This window comes from Chrysoperla carnea, chromosome 3 (assembly GCF_905475395.1).
Source record: "Chrysoperla carnea chromosome 3, inChrCarn1.1, whole genome shotgun sequence".
Classification (NCBI taxonomy): Eukaryota; Metazoa; Arthropoda; class Insecta; order Neuroptera; family Chrysopidae; genus Chrysoperla; species Chrysoperla carnea.
In genome coordinates, this window is record NC_058339.1 from 16095931 (window position 1) to 16119519 (window position 23589).

At 30.0% G+C, this 23589-nt stretch overlaps 4 protein-coding genes across 6 annotated transcripts; 2 read left to right on the forward strand and 2 right to left on the reverse strand.

Annotated features, from left to right (window-relative positions):
• The first annotated feature begins 2580 nt into the window (after positions 1–2580).
• On the forward strand, positions 2581–5318 carry LOC123296395 (apolipoprotein D-like). Of its 2 annotated transcripts, none has more exons than XM_044877859.1 (3): positions 2581–2709; positions 4231–4576; positions 4907–5315. In XM_044877859.1, the coding sequence occupies exons 1-3, from the start codon at positions 2686–2688 to the stop codon at positions 5038–5040; spliced, it is 504 nt and encodes a 167-aa protein (XP_044733794.1). In that variant the 5' UTR covers positions 2581–2685; the 3' UTR covers positions 5041–5315. The 2 variants fall into 2 exon arrangements, with proteins under 2 accessions (XP_044733794.1, XP_044733795.1); XM_044877860.1 differs by lacking the exon at positions 2581–2709 and adding an exon at positions 2914–2969 and having other exon boundaries at positions 4907–5318.
• Positions 5319–5603: 285 nt separating this feature from the next.
• LOC123295158 (condensin complex subunit 2-like) lies at positions 5604–10867 on the reverse strand. 2 transcript variants are annotated; one of them, XM_044876391.1, is made up of 10 exons: positions 10609–10867; positions 10394–10540; positions 9216–9688; positions 8726–8917; positions 8053–8399; positions 7411–7627; positions 6713–6884; positions 6180–6329; positions 5939–6055; positions 5604–5816 (listed from the first exon to the last, which is right to left on the reverse strand). In XM_044876391.1, exons 1-10 carry the CDS (start codon positions 10744–10746, stop codon positions 5610–5612), a joined length of 2160 nt encoding a protein of 719 aa, XP_044732326.1. In that variant the 5' UTR covers positions 10747–10867; the 3' UTR covers positions 5604–5609. The 2 variants fall into 2 exon arrangements, with proteins under 2 accessions (XP_044732326.1, XP_044732325.1); XM_044876390.1 differs by having other exon boundaries at positions 5930–6055; positions 10609–10865.
• Positions 10868–12365: 1498 nt separating this feature from the next.
• Positions 12366–15480, forward strand: LOC123295517 (GTP-binding protein 1). Its single transcript, XM_044876897.1, has 3 exons — positions 12366–13892; positions 13964–14165; positions 14469–15480. Exons 1-3 carry the CDS (start codon positions 12606–12608, stop codon positions 14750–14752), a joined length of 1773 nt encoding a protein of 590 aa, XP_044732832.1. The 5' UTR covers positions 12366–12605; the 3' UTR covers positions 14753–15480.
• A 3561-nt stretch (positions 15481–19041) lies between these two features.
• On the reverse strand, positions 19042–23589 carry LOC123295659 (tRNA pseudouridine(38/39) synthase; the record flags this gene model as incomplete). The annotated part of the gene is made up of 7 exons (XM_044877079.1): positions 23423–23589; positions 23229–23359; positions 21943–22144; positions 20732–20956; positions 20124–20569; positions 19223–19398; positions 19042–19097 (listed from the first exon to the last, which is right to left on the reverse strand). Coding segments are annotated over exons 1-7 (1308 nt in total), but the record flags the coding sequence as incomplete, so codon positions are not given.

Sequence of the window (23589 nt, forward strand, 5' to 3'; positions counted from 1 at the left end):
ACTCATCATTTTGGCGGAAATGTATGGTAAACTATATGTGCATAGTCAGAGGAGGATTAATAAATTTTGCGCCCTTAGGCAGTTTCAAAAATTTGGTTGTAAACTTTCTTTGGTTGTTTGGGGTAGTTCTCCGAAAAACGTAGATGGATCCATTCAGTATTTCTCTTATTTCTAAGTTACTAGAGTACCTCGTTAATTGTTAGTAACTTTCTGGGTCCTTTTCTTATTCTTTGACTATTGAAAGTTCCAAGGCTTGCTGTTTCTTTTTATTAAAATTGTCCCTTCCTGCAGAATTTATATGAATTAGACTGTCGTACATTTCAATAACTGTACAAATGTCAATATCAACTGACTGTAATTTGTTGCATACTTACACAATTAATTTTATGTTTGTTTAAAAACTTCACGCGTGTGCTCCTTTGTAACCTCGAACCTGTAGACACTTGTCTTTACTTTATGGATTCGAATTTCAAATCCTCAATCCAGTCTGACTCATTGTGCGCAGACACGGAGTTGAGAGGTTAAATAAACCCAGATCGTAGTTCTCTTTTCTGTCACTGGGCTACGTAAGAATTCAGGACGTAATAAAAAGAAATGGGAAGGTGTTTCATATACATAATAATAAACCCCGATCATAGTTTTCTTTTCTGCCACTGAATTCAGGACGTAAGTACCTATCTGTCCCCTAAATTGAGACCATTCATTCAACATTGCGTTCGGACTCCTTGTATCTATACTTCGTGAATTATACATAAAATAAATAAACCTTTTTTATTTTTTTTTCCAATTATAAACAATTTTCATATCGCTTAGATCAAAAAATGTTCCAAAATGATTTTATTTACTTATTTCTAATGAATCAACTACCAGACAGACTTATTGTTGACTGCTGGAGTTCGTAGTACTTAATTGCTACTATAAAGCCTTTAAAAGGTATTTTATATTTATTTAAAGAATATTTTAATTAAACTACTACGAATTTACGATTTGTGTATAAATTATTGATATCGATATAAAATGTATTTATATAAAGTATTTAAAACAATGTTTGCATTATTTTGAATAGCATACATAATAAACAATATTAATTCGAAGAAATTGTTTATGTTTTAGTGTTTGCGGTAGAAAGTTTTATATTTAAATAATAATATAGAGTGTCTATAAAAAATATTGATAAGTTCTTAATTGTCTAATTCTACCAAGGGAATAATATATATAGGAACAATTTCTATAATTCTACCAAGGATAATAATATTTCTAACTTGAAGAGCTATAGTAATAGAAAAATAATTTCTGTTTGTAAGGTAAGAATTACGTTCATTTATTATATTAATAAGTGGCTAAATTGAGCTAGCAGGCGCGGCACCCTGGAAAACCAGGCGTCCCACCTCTAAAGCCGCTAGTGTTAACATCTTTGAAAGATGTATTAGAAATAAGTAGGATGTATTAAAAATAATATATTCTAATACTATAAAGTATAAAAGTTATTTCAATGACTTTTCTTAATTTTCCTAAATCGATGCCAAGTCATAGGTCAATATTTGACCTGATTTGAAGTGGATAGTTTGTCTCAAAATATATCATTTTATCAAAATCCTTAATGAGATTAGTTTTCGGTCCAAGTTTCTCTTCTAACTTCGTGGTATACCTGTTGCTTTTTAATTGTGGGATTTTGAATTCAATGAATAGTTAATGAGTGTCGATTTTTATTGTTTTGTTAAGATGTGCCGTAATTTATCGAATTAAGGGTTGACTATGACAAGTAGATCTTGATTACCGGGACTTTGCCCAAGTCATGCGATAAACTCAACTATATAACCATAGCTAGAAGTCGATTGAACTACCTATACCACCTTCATAACATGGGGATCTCTGATTATCTCACTTGTAGGTCCTGTAAGGAGGGTGGTGTTAGGTTATCTTGGTATCCCTTGTTATCTCTCCCTTGCACCAGCAAATATATACAGCGTTGGTGGATACTACATATAGGTATTCGAAGCGAATTACATAAATGCCATACAGAAATAAATCCAATAACTTCCATTCGATACAACGTTTGATCTATGAATTTGCGGCAAAATCGAAATTTAATTCGAAATATCTTAGAAATCTCATTTATTATCTTTTATAATTTTTTTTTTTTTTACTCTCAATAGGTGTGTTGTTCACATATTTTGAAACTCGACGTGGAATGCTCTGGGGATTTTGCGATTAGAATAATGTGATATTTATAAGATGCTTTCATTTTCTCTTGGCTATTTGGGTTCTATTATTTAATTTGGCTGGTTACCTAAGTGTGAAATAAGTAAAATATACCATATTGGACACATCCTATAGTGTGGAAATATTGAAAAGCAATACGTCGTATTTAATATTTATTAAAAATGTTAAATAAAATATTTATATATTTACATATTATTACTGGCTTTTGACAATTTGTTTGTAACAAACAAATATACAACAGTCTTTTTTGATTATTAAATATGTAATTTAACAATATGAACATTGTTTACAATAATTAATTAACTTATTAATAAATATAAATAAATAAACGCAATGTATAATACGAGTGTAAATAAAAGTTTTTTAAAATATTATCATTTTATTGTAATTTTAACTTTAATATTTATTTTTTTAAATTATGGATTTGCTACTGGAATTGGAAACTGTCCAAAGTATCAAACGATGAAAGATTTTAATATTACAAGGGTCAGTAAAACCTTATATTTTCCAATATATATTTTTATTGAATTTTCATATGTAAAAAAAAAAAAACTAGACTAAAAAATTTAATGAAATATACGTATGAAAAAAAACTAGACTAGACTAGACAGTGTCACGGTTTAAGATCAAAGCAGGGGGCATTTGATTGATAACTTGCATATTTAATTATGACAGTGAAAATTCATATATAATTTTGTTACTTTTTATTGTTTTATTCTTAGTTCTAAAGTCTTCAAGTCTTATTAGTACGTGAACAAAATTTATTTAAATGTTTTTTTGTTAAAATATGATTTGCCAAAAACAATGTAATGGCCCGTTGTATCCGATATTTGACTCAGATTAGCCAAACTCATGTCCAACTAACTTTAGAAATCAAAATAATACGCAAAAACATACTAGCTAGGTGTTCTTGTGTCCGGTACCTGTCCTAATTCAATCTAGACATACTTTAATTTAGGGTTCAGTAACATAATTCATGATAAGTTTTGAAGATACTTAAATACAATTTATATAAATTTACTTTGAATTTATTTGTCTAGTAGGCAATTCGGATGCAGTTTCTTTTTTATTTTTAACTATGAAACTTAATAGAAAAAGTGTAAGTTGACACCAAAGGTTGTGGTCGAGATTAAGAAGTCATGATTAATTTGATCCACGACATGTCGATGCTATCACTTTTCTATTAACTTTAAGTTTTTTAAAGAAAAAGTTCGTGATATAAGAACTTATTACTTAGATAAATTATTTGCATTAAGATTTAACCTGATGACGCTTGACGCTAGCTTTGAGCGTCAAATTAGGGTTCCAAAAAATATTGAGTTATGTCCAGAGTCAAATTTTAAAAATGAAGGACATAAAAGTTTATTAATATCGAAAGTTGATATCTCGAGATATACATACTAAAATTAATTCCCTAACCTCATCTTCAATTAAAGACATGGTAATGATAAATAAACAACTAGGAACTTTAGGAGCTATGGCCGTATAAACAATTAATTTGTTTATAACAATTTTCCCCATGCTCTGAGCGATGAGCAAATTGAAAATTCGGATTCAGCGGGTCAAAATACGTCGAAATACACTCCTCTTTTGGTAGGACCAGTAAATGCACACGAAACCCACTCAGCGTCTACAATAAGTGCTACTGCTAAAATAAAGTAAATTTTTCCATTTCTTAATTGACTTAAATTAAATATGCTACGTCAATGCCCAGAAGGCGGTCATACCAGTCAATTTGAATCAACTGATTCAAAGAAGAGCCATATGAATCAAAAAATCTCTACGTCACTTTGGAATTCGATCTATAGCTTTATTCGCTATCCGGGCAAATAGCTCTAACTTAGCCAAATAATGTTATGTACGATGTGCAAATTTTTTAACATAATTTGAATTATTTAGACATTGAGCCATTGGAAATATTTACAAGAGGAGGGCTCATCGTATGAGCTCATACGATAAAACTAGTTTTGTTGAATAATTATCAAAAAAATTTTTTTTTCTTTATAGTTTGTTGGTAAATGGTATGAAATAGAACGTTCATTTTATTTAATGGAATTAACATCATCATGTACAACGTTAGACATAAGTATGAATCATAAAGATGACACAAAATTAGATGTTGAAACAAATTTAGTAAATCGTATAACTGGTGAGCCATCATCGCCAAGTAAAGGTGTAGCAATACAATCCAAAAAAGATCCAACCATATTAAAGTATCAAATACAATCAACACGATTACCAACAACAATTGCACGTCTAATGCCTGGCGCTGGCACATATCAAATATTGCATACTGATTATAATAATTATGCAATATTATGGACGTGTTCTAATTTAAAAATTGCACATTCTGGTCAGTATTTTTATATAAAACAATATATAATCCAAAAAAACGATTCACATTAATAGGGCTTTTTATTTTAAAATCACGATTCACTTTTATTTCGGACTAAATGATTTATAACCAATGTGATAAAATAGTGAGATGCCACTCCCACCTAAATCAAATGAAATGATTGCGCGCATCACACACAATAAATTGTCTGAAGAGTTTTTCTTTGTCTTGTACATAAGAACGTCCATAAAAACTGTTCTTACTTCATATATTAGAATGGCTAACGAGATGTTCTACAAATGGAATATGTCTAATAAAAAAATCACAAACTTTTTTGCCTATTTTTAGATTTGGTGTGGATATTGGGTCGAACAAGAGAAATAAATGCAAATAAAAGAGCTGAAATATATAGTGTTTTAGCTGGTTTTAATATCGATTCAGATCGTTTGGTATTATCTAAAAATAAAGATTGTCCTACATAAGTTATTTTAATAAATAATATTTAAAAAGTCAACACAAAATTATTTAGTAACATGCACAGATTAATAGCCAACAGGATAGTAAGCCAGGAAGATATTAAAAATTATAAACAAAATAATCCTCGATTTTATGCCAATCAGTAAGTAAAGAAGCCTGGACAGTTTCGTAGAACATTGGTTCTACTTTATTAGTTTACAGGTCGATATTTACAAATCGGATTAGAAATCAGCCTTTCTTTGACGACTGGAGTAGCCGGGGATCCTCTCCATCCCCAAAGACAGTCACTCTAGTCTAACCTAACATACTTTTAAAACAAAAAATTTTTAGGGGGATCTTAAAACACGAAATATTGAAGAAAACCAGAAACTTTTTTTTGCATGATTGCTACATTATGTAAATGATAAAGTAAAAATAATTAAGACTTTTTAACTTTTTTATTCATCAATTTCTTATTAATCATTAAATTTTGTTGATATAACAAATCTTATAAAAGTACGATTTTATACAAAATTACATAACAAATATATATATAATCATATTTATTTTAAAATTAATTAAGCTCAAAATACGCTCACCCCTTATTAATATCAACGTCCGTCAATTCATCATTCCCAGTTAATTTTAATGAATTTTCATTAGCTAAATGTAATAAACCAAAAAATGATAATGCTATACTAATATTTGCAGCTTGATCACGTGGTAATAATCCCGGCAATTTTTCAATAATTGTTGAAAATTTGGTTTCAGTTGCGTCCTTTTTATTAGCTTCTGTATTTAACTGAAAAAGAATTCAAAGATTATTTTTTATTTGTATTCAGCATTGAGTATTTAACCTTCATTTCAATAATCAACAATTGGTTAAATACTCATTCATGATTAAAGGCATATTACATTGTTTACATTTTCGTCATTCTCCTCATCGGTACTCTTTGTAATTATATCCCACATAGCTTGCTTAATTGCTTTCATGTTCACTTTTTTTGCCCGTGTTGAATATGGTACAAACAGTTTTGGTATCTAAAAAACAAAAATATTAAAAAAATTGACAACAATAATAGTACAATACACTCAAAGGTAATATTGTTGAAGGGAAATTTGGAAAAACTTAATTACAAGATTAAAACAAATTTTTAAAACTTACAATTCTTGGCGCAGGAAGTAAATTATCACCAGTAAGCATCATATCTACTTCTTCACCATGTTCTACACCAGTAAACATATTATCGCCATGATCAACTTCATGATCACTGTACTCATGTTCAATATCATTGGATTTGTCAAGAAGTTCAGGCTAAAAAAACGAATTTACAATTATAAAATGACATAACTTGAGATATGGTGGCATATTTTCTGTAGACGCCCAAAGGGAAGCGGTAAGACTAAATTGTATTGGATAAGACTGATATAACACCCTTGGAGGGCGTTGCAAAATGATTGATTCTCGAAGTGGACAGTAGACGAAATAAGTTTGAGAACCTCTGAAATAGATTAAAAGAGTCTTTGTATCATTTCAACCCCTTTGCCACTTCCAGAATTTATGCCTTTCGATTTCCTTCCGCTCCTTGTGTAAATTTTCGAGATGATGGTGACGCTCCTCAAATATTCCTCCAATTAATCTCGGCGGTACAAGCGAGAAATATCAATTGTCATTATTACAAAATTTGAAAAACTTACGTCTGGCGGATTGCAAAATGCACTGTCATTTAAATTATTATAATCATATTGATTATTTTCTATTGATAAGGTACTTGCTGGTCGTTCTTGACGTACCAATGACCATGTTTTATTCAAAAATAATTTTAGCGTATCTGCACAAGTGATGTGTAAATCTATTGGCAATTCATTCCTAAAATATTATGTTATTTGTTATTGTAAGAACATGAAGTGTCCTTTTTCTCAAAATTAACCCAGAAACTGTTGAAGGTAAGTTATAACAGGTATGCTAGTTTTAATTAGGAACAAGTAAAATTTACAAAGTTTAAAAGCCCTCGCCCCCTCAGATTTTCTGAGACATAGCTAAGAGAGTGTACTAAGTCGAAAAAAGATGTTTGAAAAGATCATTTGTAGTGGGCGTCATGTAACAGATTTAAGACACTCCCTCTCTCCTACCCGCTGACCTTAGATATAGTGCATAAGCCTATATTTTCAGAGAAAATATTACTTAAAATGTTAGAATAAATTTAAAACAGGTATGTGTACTAGATGAAACATGGAAGAGGTAAAATTTCAAACGACGTGACATAACACCTCAAAAAGAGAGATTAAGTTAAGCAAATCAACTCGGATTGAAAACAAAATTAATCACATAATAATGGGAAAATGTACTATTCAATCCAGTTTCTCGATTAATTTCTTTGATCCGGAAAACTTACTTGTTTTTATCCCAAGTATATATTGTTGTCATTTTCAATTTATTTTCACTACATTTTAAAAATGGTTTTATCATTGTTGATTCTTCTTCATCTTCTTCTTCTTCTTCTTCAGGTACTTCCTCAAATGGCACTTCAAAAATCTTTTGTTTTGATGTCTTTTTTTTTGTATTAGCTTCTGCAACGGTGGCACTACGTTGCATCGTCATTCTTGGTTGAGCTATATATAATACAATTTTAATTCCTGAGTATCCAGTTTTTAGATACAAAAAATATAGTACCATATTTAGTTAGTTCTAACTTTTTGACACTACACTCTCCCACTGTAACTTTTTTTGCGAAAACGCAATCAAACTGCGAGAAACATCAACAATAATGTTGCTTGCCAACGCCATACTAATAGTGTGTAGGTTTCAGCACTAGGAGGCAGAAATTGGAACTGAATTTAAATGACTAGACTAGGCAAGTAGTTAAACTATCGATCCAAATCATTTGCCTAGCTGTTTGATTGAAAAGTTTAATATCATTCAGGCCGCTAATTGGACGGGGCTGTTTAGTAAATGGGCTAGAATGTTAAAAGAACGGCTAATTAAGCCAGTTGGGTACAACATCTATAAAATAAAGAAATAAAATCTTTACACTTACTCCTATGTACAATAGATTTAATTTTCCAGTGAGCAGGTCCCGCCCATATACCACTAACAATTGAATTATAAGAATATTCTAAATTTCTTGTATGATTTGGATGTGATGGTCTCATATCGACAATATTTTCAATTTGTGGCTTACAACCAGCTAGAGCTGTCGGGAAATTTGGTTCAATATTAGCTTCTTGAACAACTTCTTCATCACTGTTATAATTTCCTGGATTGCCTGCATCTTCCATAGTTACATCCATAATAGATTGCGGTTCAGCGTTTATATCAAACGCTAAATTAATTTGGTCAGCTGTTGATGGAATAATAGTTTGATTTTGTTGGGAATTCAATGCCCTAAAAAATAAACATGGCTTATATCAAAAATTTGATACAGGGTAAAATTTATGTACAGGGTCATGTATTTATGAAATATATCAAGGTATACTAAGTTTAGTCCCAAGTTTGCAACGCTTAAAAATATTGATGATACGAACAAAACTTTGATACAGGTGTTCATTAAATCACAAACAATTTTTTTCTTAGTCATTTTTCTTTAATTTCTGAGATCGAAGGGGGTTCCGATACTTTTTGAAAGCCTCGTATACTCATTTCACGGGTAATATGTTTTCATTCTTAATGACATTAAATTTATAAAAAAAATTTGAATAAATGGTACTCACTCTTCTTCATCTAGGGACCAATTTGTAAGAGAAAATTCTGAAAATGTTGAACATATTTTTAAAGTATTAATAATTATATTCGGTGATTGCAAGGTTATTGGTAAAATGAGCTTTTTTGTATCTTCGTCAAGTTCCATTGCAGCGGGATCTGTTCTTTTTACGATTTCACAATCGAAAAACTTTTCATTTATTCTAAAAGCAAATAAAATGGTTAAAAAAAATTAATAGTGTCGGCGCTAAAGGGAATTTATTTAAAATTACATGCCGCGAATTCTCTTTACAATCTCTATTTGCCCAAAAATAAATCAGACTACAGGGTTGGCTTATAATTACCCAATTTTCCCAGTTTTTACTCGGCAAAAAGCATATTTTTACTTTCATATAACCTCTAGGCAAGAATTTAACGTAAAATCGCGTGGCATAACTTTGTAAATTTTCTTCCCTTCTAAGGTCTACATCATTTTCTTCTAAATTTTTTAAATAGTTTTACCTGATGTCATATTCACTTGTCAGACTATTGAGTGGGACAAAAACTTGAAACATATTATCAGTACCAATAATATCTCCACTACGTGTATTTAATTCAGCAAAGATTGGATGAGCTGTGTCTAACAAATCAATATCACCAACGAGTGCTCCGGGATTTGTTGTAGTTTTACTTTTTCCTTTTTTCTTTCTTTTTATTCGAACACTTTGGGAAGCCTCCATATCGTTTCCTTCCGCTTGGTGTCCAGCACCATCTTCATCCACATCATGTTCATTATTTTGATTACCTCGATGTCCTAAACTACCAGCCAATCGAATAACTTCCGTATATACATCATCCACTCGTAAACTGTATACTTTAGCACTGGCAGTCAATGAAGCTGTAGCTAATTGTAATGGATTTTCTGTGTTTTTATCCACTAATATTCTTAAATAATCAATAATGTGAATTTTCCATACATTCTTGGCATTGATTTTCTGAAAATATAATTATAAATTTATATCCATTGATTTTAGTTGAGGAAATAAGACTTTTGAGGCCATAATTTAAAAGTAACCATCCGATTTTTACGGGATCGGATGCAAACTGTTCGTATGAGGGTGTAGAAAAAAGTCAATTTTGTCAGAAAGTGTGGTCTTTAAATTTACACATATAAGTGCGCTTACGAGTTCGTAATAGAATAATTCTACTCACATGCGAAGCGTTCGCGCTCGGTCCCATAAAAATCAAAGGTGTACTTTTAAATTCCGAGCATTTTGTCATTTTTCGATTTTAATACCTCGATTATATTTTATATAGAATAACAAATAGAAAAGCCTTTTGATTCGACATATTACATAATAGGGTATTCTTCGATAGACTCCTGGAAAATTACAAATTTTTGTTCGCATGAGGACGAACACCCTATGTATTATTTTCCCTGGCCGAGAGGGTTATTTCCGAATATTTCTATTATCTTAAAACTATTTGACATTAGCATCTAGACAGACAAAGCTATGTATTTTGCAAGTAGATAGCAATGTCATCAACCCTCTCGCCATTAAATAATATAGTCATAAACCAGTTTTCGATCTATATTTTCAAAAAACGTAGCGCCAACGGCAGCTCTTAAAGGTAAAATAAATTAAAAAGGGGGTTCTATTAATTTGTTTATGTTTCAATTATAAAAAAAAAAAGCATACATTTTCGACAGACATCCGAACCCAATTTCCTAAAAACTCTTCTAATGTATTTAATGGAATTGATTCCGTTCTTTTAGCGCTTTCCGGTTCTTGTTGCAATGTAGATAAATGTTTCCAATTTCTTCGCTCAGCTTCATCGTCGTTTGTCTAAAAGAAATATTAACAAACATCAAATGGTTAAACGTTTACTGCCGCCCATATGTATTAAATCTTACTTGGAACACGACTGGAGTTGATGTTACAAGACCAATGGATGACATTCTCATAGGATTTATACGTCCTATTGGACTTTCTAAAGAACTTCCTGGCATAGTTTTACGTTTTCTACTTGGTACATTTGGTGTTGTATCCATGGTGAGATTATTAAAAATTGTAAAATGTTAAATGGTTAAAATAATTTAGCGGATTTTTGAAATTTTCTATTGTTTAACTGTTAAGTTTCATATTTTTATTAATTAATAAACTCATTATTATTAGACATTCATCATAAATATTATCCATTTTATATTAAAACGTTTTTCAATTCAAGTGTTATCTCGAAAATTTTAACATTCAGCAGGTGTAGCGTCGTTTTTCAAAAATTGTACACAATTAGTATTTTGGTATTCACACTTAAAATGAAATAAAAACGATTCAACTAAAAATTTTTATAATTCATTTGTTTAATAAACATTTAAAAAAAATACTATCAAGTACAATTAATGTTAATAAATTAATTAAAAAAATTGTTATACAAACAGGTTATAATATTATTTCAAATTTGAATTGATAACAGCGCCATGCTATAATTATTCAATTAATCACAGACTTGCACTTCTGTATATTAGACTGCCTATATACGTATGGTTGTAAAAGCTCGACTATTAACAAAAACTTAAAAAAATCTATTGAATCTTTTGAAGTTTGGTGTTGGAGAATAAGTTTTAAAACAAAATGGAATGATTATGTGACAAATGAAAAAGTGTTAAAAAAAGCGAAAGTTAAAAAGGAACTTTTTAACAATGTTCTTCGTAGGCAATTATCATTCTTAGGTCACATAATCAGAAAGAATGGCTTCGAGATTATATGTTTGACGGGAAAGTTTGAACGAAAAAAAGCAAAGGGAAGACAACGTTTAAGCTATTTTGATAGTTTAGAACTAAAAAACTTAAATTCTAGTGAAATTGTGCACATGCCTAGAGACAGAATAAATTGGAGGAACATGCTGATCAACGTCTGTGAAAAACAGACATGATACTCTCATCATCATCATCATATACGTGTGGAATATTAAAATATCTCCACGAGGACAACTCCATATGATTAAAATAAAAAAGAAATGCTTTTAGTTATATTTTAGGAATCTATTAAAACGCACCGTTCTCCTCTTATTTGATGGTCAAGTAATTACCAACAAAGCGTTTTCATTAAAAAGATGTGTTTATACTATGTTTTATTTTTTTTAAATCGTAAAGTTCCCGATCCGCTTTCACACGGTAGAAACCGCTAAGTATGCATCCAGCTCACCCTAAATCTAGCGTACGAGAAGATATAATGTTTTACATCTAAAAATATGTATGAATTTATTATTTATACAATTAACAAAATTTTAATTCGAATGTACTTATTAAATTATCTATACGATGGTCAACGTGTTTTGAACGCAAAACAAAATGTGTTTTGGATGCTTTGCACCCCCCCACTATAGATTTAAAACAGCATTAGCAGTCTATATTTAATAAGTCTGTACATGATTGATGCCTACCAATCGTCTTTGATAAATACTATTACAATATCTTTGCGTTAGCCCATGTAAACCAGCGTGATTATTGTGCAATATTGAAGTATATAAATAGGACTTTATGTTGAATTACGTTAGCTCATGTAAACCAATGAGATTATTGTGCAATATTGAAGTATATAAATAGGACTTTATGTTGGTATTAGTTGTATTATGTTGGTATACAAAGCGTTGACGTTTAACAAGTCACTAAAATTATTGAACACGTTACGTTACAGGTTACAAGAAGGAAATAAGTTTACATAAATACGTGCTGATTATTTATCAAAACATAACTTGTTATGTTATTGTTATTAAAAACATACAGGTGTTCTATACAATTTTATTGATAGTGATGTTATCTAACCATACTTATTGGACATTCAACATATAATTATTGTGTAAAATTACATAAGATTAGCAAAGAAGAATTTTTTTACTCAAATCAAAAAAATGAATGCTAGTGGTGAAAGGGAGGCTGCTACAACCTCCACAAAAAATTCAAATATTCGTGATAAATATGTGTTAGTGAGTCCAACATCTGAACAATACGATCTATTAGTTGAACATATTAAGAATCTGTTAGCCGATGGTCGAGGTGAAACAATAATTGAAGTAGGTGTCGGGGAAAATGGAAACGAAGATGGTTTAACATCGGATGAATATGCAGCAGCGCGTGCAACATTACAATCAATTGCAACACAATTAGATGCAGATTGTGTACAATTACGTGAACGTAAAGTTGATAAAACTGGTGACAAGTGCACTGGTCAACATTTAATTCGTTCACGATGGACAACGGATAATACAGATTTCTTAGAAATACGTGTAGCTGTTGTTGGTAATGTAGATGCTGGAAAATCAACCTTACTAGGTGTTTTAACACATGGGGAATTAGATAATGGACGTGGCCATGCTCGTCAACGACTGTTTCGACACAAACATGAAATGGAATCCGGACGTACCAGTTCCGTAGGGAATGATATTCTAGGATTTGATAGTACCGGAAATGTTGTTAATAAACCTGAACATGGCACTTTAGATTGGGTCAAAATATGTGAGAAAAGTTCCAAAGTAATTACCTTTATAGATTTAGCTGGGCATGAACGATATTTAAAAACGACAGTCTTTGGGATGACTGGTCATGCCCCTGATTTTGGTATGTTGATGGTTGGAGCTAATGCAGGAATTGTTGGTATGACAAAGGAACATCTAGGCTTAGCATTAGCGTTATCCGTTCCAGTATTTGTTGTAATTACAAAAATTGATATGTGTCCACCAAATGTATTGCAAGAGAATTTAAAATTATTAGTAAAAATATTAAAATCACCTGGATGTCGTAAAGTTCCTGTAATGGTTAAAACACCCGATGATGTTGTATTATCTGCAACAAATTTTGTATCCGAACGTCTGTGTCCAATATTTCAAGTATCTAATGTAACTGGTGAAAATTTGGATATGCTAAAGATGTTTTTAAACTTGCTAACAACACGTATGCCACATACATTGGATGAAGAGCCAAGTGAATTTCAAATAGATGATACTTATTCGGTACCTGGAGTTGGTACCGTTGTTAGTGGTACAGTATTGCGTGGTGTTATCAAGTTAAATGATTCTCTATTATTGGGACCAGATCCATTAGGACATTTTCAACCAATTGCAGTGCGATCTATACATCGTAAACGAATGTCCGTGAGACAAGTACGTGCTGGACAAACTGCTAGTTTTGCTTTAAAGAAGGTAATTTAATATTTAACGAATTAGCGCTTCTAAAATGCTTTATAATTTGCTTATATTTTATTTGATAATAGATTAAGCGATCACAAATCCGAAAAGGTATGGTAATGGTGAATCCAATTATAAATCCACAAGCTTGTTGGGAGTTTGAAGGTGAAGTACTTGTGTTACATCATCCTACTACAATCAGTTCGCGTTATCAAGCAATGGTACATTGTGGAAGTATCCGACAAACTGCAAGCATTTTATCAATGTCTCAGGATTGTCTAAGAACAGGTAATTATCACTTTCATTTTAACAGTTCTCTGCCTATTTTACAGTAAATTGGATTTATAGTAAAAGGAATCGTAATCATTTATAAGTTGTCCTTTTGATAAATTCAATCTGGACATATTGTATGTGAATTCCATACCATATGAATCACGGATCTAGTAATTATAGTAAGGATGTAGTATAAAGTCCTACTTCCCCCTGAGTGAGACTCACCCCACTCGGTTATACTCCGTTCCTTTTAAAATATTCCTATATCCATGATATGAATACACTGTTGCCTATTTAAAATCATAATGTTATTTGCAGGTGATAAAGCATTAGTTCATTTTCGTTTTATAAAACATCCAGAATACATACGTGCTGGACAACGTATGGTATTCCGTGAAGGTAGAACAAAAGCTGTTGGTAATGTTATCAAATTAATACCACACATAAGTAATACGGGTACAACAGTTACCACTGGTGGTGGAAATCATCCTAATCATAATCGATCATCATCTTCAAAGATGAACAAAATGCAATCTTATAAGCAACAGCAACGAGTTACTTCGAATACAGCAAATGCCGTTACAACCACGCCTACTAAATAATTACTTTTCATAAAAACGCAGCAATATAGTGTCCAATATAATTTTATTACAAATTTTGAAGGATAAACTTTATAAGGAAAATAGTTCGTTTTTGACAGCTTCTTTTCAATAATAGGCCGACGGCTAAAATAGTATATTTTGACAATACCAATTAGATTTGTCAATTGTATGTTGTCTCATGCAATGACATTGATCCACAGTAACTCCAAACATAGAAAATCTTTTTTCCGATGGAAAACTTAGATTCTCCCATCAAACAAATTTACACAAAATTTCAGCCAAATTGGCTAGTTTTTTTTAATATGTTACAATTTTTTTTACTCCTAAGTAAACATGAGTAAAAATAATCACTCTGGGAAAGTTATTAATATTTAGAAGTTATAAATATTGAAAATTAAAGAATTTTACTGATATTACCTGGTTTTGTGCATGATTCTTTAAAAAAAAAATAATTTTTAGCTTGTAAATTGTCTTATTCGTTGCATGCAAAACCGAATTTATTATAAGTTCTATGTTTTTTAATTATATCATTATCATGATTTTTAACAAAATGAATTCATCATTCATGTAATAATATAGCATATATTTTTATAATAAATAGTACAATTATTTAAAAATATAGGCAATATTTTTACATAAATGAAGAAATCATGTTACAGGCCTTTTATTCTAAATTTTATTGTGTTTTCTACATGCACATAATATTGGTTTTTACTCATAGGATGAGATTTATTAAATTTGGGCAATTATTGCTCTTTTCGTATCGAAAATAAATCATAAAAATCTATATAAATAGATGCAAATAAATAGTACGAAGTGGAAATTTTAATAAAATAAATTATTAACCTATATTGATTTCGTAACTGTCATAAATATATATGAAACTTAACTAGTAATAATATGGTTCAATTAATTTTAAACCATTTTTCTTAGCTTTAAAATGGCTGTGTTAACAATAAAACATCGACTTTCCTTCAATTATTTTGATTACATTTTTAATTTATTATTATATTTTGGATAAAACAGTGATGTCCTTCTATAATGTATAAATCTATTGAGCGACTAAATAATCCTTTGCGGTGACCATCATACACCAAACTTCTCAACACTGTTCTCATTGTCACCATCTTATTGATGTCCAATAAATATAATAAAAAAGTTTTCTTATATAAAATTAAATCCACCCATACCCCCTCAAAGTTTACATTTTTACGATTCAAAAAACTAAAGAAAATTTTTTTTTCTCCCGTATTTTCATTAAAATCGTAAATATAATAGTAACTTGTGTAAGTCATTTGTAATGTTTTTCATATTCCATTCATTTAAGTTAAATGTTTTCATAATCTGAATTTAAAATTGTTAAATTTTATGTATCTCATCCTTTAACTTTAAACTATATAATTAAATTCATATAATGTATGGCATTAATGAATCCTTGGCAAAAAATGACACTTTTCATCACTTGAGAATTAAATATTGTTCGTTGGCTTTAATTACTACAAATTTTATTAAAACTGTATTTTATTTAAAAAAAAGCACAAATTTCTAATAAAAACGAAGCTTAAATTTTTAACCGTGTAATTCACATATTCCGTATACACCGAACACTTTCGCATGAAAAGAACGTACGGGGTATAATAACCATAAGTAAAGCATTGTAAATACTACAACAGCAAAAATTTCCCTCAAAATTTGTAATTTTGTATTTCAAAGGACATACATTTCTTTTCGAAAATTTCGATGCGATATATATGCAAATCTACACATAAAAAATGAATATTATAAAACACTGTAAAATCAACTCAGTTTTTTAATAATTCCATTCAATGATAAAACAATAAAAAAGTAAACCCTTTCAATGACGAGTAAAATTTAAAAAACTAAACCGATAACACCCTCTTTTTGGTTCGTGGGTAAAAAAAAAACTGATATTTCAAGCCATTTGTGAATGAACCTGGCTGAAATTGAGGGGTTCGTAGCAAGTATTACCTTTGAAAAAAATAAATAAATTTTTGAGAAGTTTAGCTGAAAAACTTTTGTATACGTTTAAAATAAAGGTTGTTTTTATACGAACCTCTTTTTCTTACACTCATTTCTTTGCACTAGGATCTTGTGTGTTCGCATTCGCTTTATTATGGTGGATGTTAGTTTCATGGCAAACCAACAGAATTTGGTTTAATTTTTTAGGCTTAGATTACTTTAATCGTGATTCCCTCAATTAACAGAAGCAAACATTGGGAATGTTTAAAATAACGATTGAAAAACCGGTATTTTTTTTTTAAATATCCAAGTTACACAATTAATCGCAAATTTTTTAGCAAAATTAAAAGTAATTATTTTAATCAAAAAGTCAGACTTTAGAATTGTTTTATCGTTTGAGGTATTTTTTTTATAAAATAATAAATTCCTACAAGTAATCCACTCAAATTAGTATAAAAAAAGGGATTCACCTCGGTATCTAACGGAATAAGCTAAATATTTGTACAAACCTTTATTTTGATAGTACAAATATTATCTCAAGAGTCACATAAAAACAGTTTTTTTGATAATATCTCGTTTCCTTTGCCTTTAATCGTATTTACATTAATTATAAATATTGTCCAGTATAAAATTCGCTACAAAGAGTAGAAGAATGAAATGATAAATCGAAAGTAGAATATCGAGTATCCTTCGAGCATGACTCGATTACGGCTAAAGCAAAATACCACTCCGATGGCTACAGCAATTTTTAAAAGACAAATAACATCTCCAATAAGAAAGGTTTACCAAACTGAAAATTTTGCAACCATTGATCTTGAATATCTATGGACGCTGACACGCAACTTTTGAAATATTTATAGAATCAAAATTGATTCCCAGGTGAAACCCTAAAATGATTGGACTAATGAACATTTTATTTTCCATTCATAAGGTTTTAGTGAATATAGTATTTTTTAAAAGTGTATAAATAATATTCTATTTTGAATACAAATTGAGCAACGTAATTTTATTTTTTAAATATTACCACATGGAAAATTTTATAACAAAATTAAAATTTTAAAAATTATTAACTACATAACAGAACAGCAATAGTGAATTTAAATATTGAAAATATAATTTTGTTAAAAAAGTTTTACTCATTTATCAATCAATATTTAAATCATCATACCTTTTTATTTAATTTAAATTATATTTTTATTTTTAGATAACATAAAATTTATTTAATAATTTTCTATATTAATTATATTTGAGAATCTATAGTGTCTATTATATGTTTTTGTGATTGTTTTAAAATTATATTTGGTCCTCAATAAAATATTTTATAAAGTATTCACTTTCAAATATTTATTTAGTATCTAACACATAAAACCATCTTTGTAAAAGTAAGCTCAATGGAATAGTGTTGACTTTTTAAAAATATATAACTCCAATGAATATTGGTCGCTAGTATAACGCCTAGTTAACGAAAAGAAAACTGTTTACATGTATATGTCAGCCTCACCCGATCGGAGGAAAGTCCAAGACCTTCAGATTGAAAATGTGATATTTAAAGGAGTCTCTTCATTGTGACGGTGAAGATATTGTTAAGTTCATCAATTCCAAAAGACTGCGTTGGTTTGGGCACGTCCAGAGAATGGAAGACGCCAGGATGCCGAAAAATATACTTAACGCCAAGATCTATGCTACTAGGAAGAGAGGAAGGCCAAGGCTCAGATGGATGAACCAGGTGCTGGATGATTTGAGGACAATGCGAGTCACTGGATGGGGAACTAAGACCCAGGACCGCAACGTCTGGAGGCGCATTGTGGAGGAGGTCAAGGCCCACGTCGGGCTGTAGCGCCTATTGTTGTTTTTGTTGTTGTATAACGCCTAGTATTATAACTCGCAAGTATAACGCCTAGTATACAATAATAATTTAGACTGTATCTTGAGGACAATAAAATTGCAACACAATCTATTCGCGACTCCAAAATACTGAGCTGACATCTACAGATTTAAATATGATTTGGCGAGGAGGATGTAAACATTATTTTAGAACATACTAATTAAATGACCATGGAGATTAATGTTTGCAGTGCCACTTGTATATTCTTGCAGTCGCGAATATATCAGATATATTTGGTGGTTGAAATGCTACCAAATATATCTGATGTACACATGGCGGGATCTTAAAATACAAAAAATTAAACAACTATTGATCAAAATAAAAAATAAATTTAATTTAAACATTTTATGTACACTTACTTTATTAAATATAAATGAACACTTATTAATTAAATTCGTCTAAAAATTCGTTATTTTTCTGAAGATAAATTATATGTTTTTCGTTTTTTGTTAAAATGTGTTATACGATTTTCCAAACTTTCTAAAATGTAAAAGAATACCATTACATATATTTCCATTTTACTACACATCAAGTTCTATCGTAAATTAGGGCTTGCAATATTGAGTTGCCAATAAAATAATATGTTTTCTGTACAACATACTTACCACATGTTTTTCTTTGAAGCAAAGGCTGATATATTTTGGATTGACTTTCTTTAGCTAATAATAATTCATGCTGTTTATAAAGAGATTCGTTACTATCTGTCTCAGTATCTGTTGCTTTACAATAATTATTATATTGTTCTACTAAATCATTTATCATTGTTTGAACCATGGATGCTCTAAAAATAATCTTGAAGTCAATTTTAATTTTACAAATAACGAGAAAAAAAATGGAAACAAATAGAAAATACTAGTTGTTAACTTCGGAACAATCGTATCAGAGAGATGTTTAACTATGTAGTCTTTTAGACCGACAGCTACTACCATAAATATTGTGTCAATCGAATTGCGTATGCCATACTAGATTTTTATTATTTGAAAGTTACTGATAAATAATTGAGTTTGATTAAATCTCAACCTTGGGACCTAAGCGTAATATTTAATCTTCAATCAAATTTTATCGCCAACCCATGTCAATGGGACATCTCTGAGAGAAACTTGGTGCGTATCAATCTAGTTTGCAATTTTTATAGTTTCAAGCGATATAGAGCATTTTTTTTTTGTAGATCGTGTGCTTTACAAAATATTTCCAATAAAATTTTTGTTCTTCTTCCCCAAGTGTGGTACGTTGGCGCAGGTAGGCAATAAAACGTGCCCTGAATTTTTGAATGAAATTATACTTTTATAAAACACACAATCCGTTTAAGAGAAAAGGTTTATATCGTCTAAAAACTGCAAGGTTCAAGCTATCGATTAATATAGGCCTCACGTTCATTCGTTCTCTGGCGTGTTACCTTTGCGCATTCAGTTAATTATTATTTCTCTATCCTGTTTTTAGCTACGGGTACCGTACTGCGTAATTCCAAACGGATCGATCTAGTAAATTATAATCAACTAAACTTACTTAACAGCGTTTTCACACCAACTTTGTTGCAAACAACAAATGGAATGTTTCAATGCATCACTTTTATAAATCCATTGATTTTCATCAATATTGTATTGACAATTGTATAAATTTAATGGTAAATCTGATGCTAATACATATTGTGGTTTCTTTGGAACATAATCAACATTTAATAAATCTTTTATCACTTCTGGTTGTTCTTTTTCTTCTCCAATCAATAATAGTATAGACATTATACAACGTATTTGATGCCATACAAATGCTTTACCCGTTATTTTTAATACATACATATTATATGTACTATTTTTATTATTCTCATTTGATTCGTCAATAGAAATATCGATGACATTTCTTATGTACTCTGTTACACCATTTGCAACATCCAATTTACAAAAATTACGAAAATCATGTGTCCCTATGAAGAACTTACAAGCTTTTTGCATTGCCTGAAAATAATATGTTTATTTTGCTATGTTAGTTTAGTAATATCTAACAGTTATTGACGGATTTCAAAAAAAGTAAATTATCCTTTCACTTTTCAATTATCTGTTAAATTAAATTGCGTATTTATTAAATTGACTGGCTCTATAAAATAATTATATACATACTTCAATATTTAATTGTGATTTTGGAAAAAAATATTTATATGTTCTAGATTCACAATCAAATCTTGCACTAAACTCTTCATTTTGTAATGGACACCAAGCAATACATTGTATTTGTTTTGGTAATACTTTATTCAATAATTTACAATATTCGATTTCATCTTTTAATGATTCCTCGTTGTTTTGTTCATTCTTATCAAATTTACTTCGAACATTTATGGATATTACCTAAAACACATTTAAAAAAAATATATTTTTAACTTTTTATTATTAATATAAAGATATTTTGTTTTAAAGTTTAATCAACTTTGTTATTTAGCATTTTCCAACAAAGAATCTTCCAATCTACCTATCTACCAATAACTCCGTCATTAACGACCCTAGTTCGAATGAGTGAAAAAGAAGTTGCCTAATCTAAACTTTAAGGAGGTCATACCATTGAATTCCATAATGCTGTGTAGGCAAGTAATATACCGGATATAGTAAGGTACCTCGAAACAAGGTATCTGGACTAGATGATAAGTTTTATCTTTTACATCACAGGATTCAATAAAAACCATCGACTTTAAAAGAAAAGCACGTAGTCTTAATTAAAAACGCATCCCCAAAATAAATCTATCCAATGAACGGGATCAAATTCTTCTCTTCGCGAATATATGAGTATGACGTTGCGATGCTTGCGCTCAACGAGTCGAATTTTGCGGCAGAGATAGAAACAACCATTTGCTGCCTCGCTTACGGTCTAATACTTCCACTTACGGGCGCTAGCAATATAGGAATGTATTAAATATAAAATGGTCTCAACTGCTTATCAGATGGATGAAGGTCGACCTTATACCGTCTCTTAGACTATTATATACAAAACGGTCAGGCCAACTGGAAAGATATATGATATCATTATTTACTACATAAATGTGGATTGAAGACAGAGGATGTATAGATGTAGATTGGTGACATCATATCATGCCAATAGGGGTTTTAATCATGTCTTAAGCGCAAGCGCAGACTTCGTTTTTTCGTGCATGCAGTAATAAGTTAGACTATGATAGAATATATTTGTTATTCATTTTATCATATTGGTTATCAATCATTGTGTACGAAACAAAAGTCAATCGCAATTTTATAATGAAAAGCCCTATTGGCATTCCGATTTCGGAACTAAAGCATCATTATTAAAACAAAATCTAACTCTATTATCTATGATTTAAACTTACTTGACAAAACGCACTAACACCTTTATCTGTCCGTCCACAACGATGATAATTTGATGAATTACGATCTTTGATTAAACATGTTTTAATTAAGGCATCAAATAAATAATGTTCAATTGTTTCCGTACTATCTTCTTGGCATGCAAACCCTTTATAATCCCATCCTAGGTAATATAATTTTAATAATATATGTCTATAATGTGCTCTAAAAAAGTTTTTATCATGTTTATAAAGATTGGTCTAAAATTTAAACTCTATCTAGCGGTAGAAAAAAAACAAACTATATATGTTAACTAGATAATATTTAACGGAAATGTTGTTTACAATGTCGTATATTGCATACTATATACACATATATAAAATAGGTTAATGTAATAATTTTTGGCAACAAATTTGTCTAAAGAATTATATAAAATATTGAGATGGTTGATTTTATTTTAAATTGGGTCATTATGCCATTTAAATATCGATGTGGTGTACCAATGTGCAAATCTTTAAATCCCGACTTAAGCTTTCATAAATTCTAAAAGTATGGTGAGAAAGTAAAAAGCTTAAACGAAAGCAAGTTTAAAAACTTAAAATTTCAAAGTGTGTGTACCAGAGTTATTGTAACATCAATTATCTGTACTTACATATGGTAACATATGTAAGTACAAATATGAAACATCTTTTGTCTTTTCATTCAATGAAAAAATCAACTGAGTCTAATAAATACCCAGTTCGCAACGTAACCACCTTGTACGGGTCAACAGAATGAGACGAATGGATCATTGAGTGAGCAGATATAGGTTACAATAAACGGTCCTTCAACGACCAATCGAATGTACCGTCGAGTAAAATAATTGTTCGATCCTTAAATGGCCAATCTAGTTGCATCCACCATTATAAGTCCATTCAGAATGGACTAATAGGGCTTTTCATTTACAAAATGATTCTTGATGACTGTTTTCAATCAAGTAAAGACATATCTTATATCTTCTATCCTTGTCAAAAAGCGCTGCTTGAAAAAGATAAAATATATTTAACTTTCTTAGATAGAATAGTTTTTTGACAACTGTCCGAAACAAAAGCCAAACGATGAAAAGGTCTATAGCGAACCCCACGTTTTGCTTACATTTTTTTGTTAACTCGTATTGCTGATGTTTTAGCGTTAAAATGTTTTTGTTGCATATAAAAACCGAATAAAACCTTTAATTTGTACGCAAGCTTTTGAACAGGTAATGTTTTTGGAAATATTGAAGTTTCATCATGCAAATAATTAAACATCAACGAAAAATTGAAAATCTTACTTAGAAAAATCAAAAGGCTTTTGACCTTTTTTGAAAAATGATTCATTTTGACCGTTTGTAGAATTTTTATTGATAATATTTATTAATTGAGTATTGTGTGCATTTATTTGAATTATTTTATCAATTAATTCCTAAAACGAAATGTTACAAATTACATCAATTTAAAATTAAAATAGATTAATTTTATCGCTTACATTTTTGCTTAATTTTTCTAACTCATCGCGTGTAATAGGTAATTTTTTTCTTTTTAAATCTAGCTTTTCCATATTATTGTCTAATTATGAAACACGTGTAAAAATCAAATAAATTCAAAAAGAAATATGTGGCGAGTGCTTCATGACACTCAAGTCATTTCACTATA

Bases quoted from the DNA above. Each gene is read 5' to 3' on its own strand.
- LOC123295517 (XM_044876897.1), top strand. From the start codon at position 12,606: ATGAATGCTAGTGGTGAAAGGGAGGCTGCTACAACCTCCACAAAAAAT. The intron at 13,893-13,963 runs GTAATTTAATAT...ATTTGATAATAG, and splicing joins CTAGTTTTGCTTTAAAGAAG to ATTAAGCGATCACAAATCCG. The intron at 14,166-14,468 runs GTAATTATCACT...TGTTATTTGCAG, and splicing joins TCAGGATTGTCTAAGAACAG to GTGATAAAGCATTAGTTCAT.
- LOC123296395 (XM_044877859.1), top strand. From the start codon at position 2,686: ATGAAAGATTTTAATATTACAAGG. The intron at 2,710-4,230 runs GTCAGTAAAACC...TTTTCTTTATAG, and splicing joins AAGATTTTAATATTACAAGG to TTTGTTGGTAAATGGTATGA. The intron at 4,577-4,906 runs GTCAGTATTTTT...GCCTATTTTTAG, and splicing joins TTTAAAAATTGCACATTCTG to ATTTGGTGTGGATATTGGGT.
- LOC123295158 (XM_044876390.1), bottom strand. From the start codon at position 10,746: ATGGATACAACACCAAATGTACCAAGTAGAAAACGTAAAACTATGCCA. The intron at 8,400-8,725 runs GTGAGTACCATT...TTTATTTTTTAG, and splicing joins TGGTCCCTAGATGAAGAAGA to GGCATTGAATTCCCAACAAA. The intron at 7,628-8,052 runs GTAAGTGTAAAG...TATTATATATAG, and splicing joins TAAATCTATTGTACATAGGA to CTCAACCAAGAATGACGATG.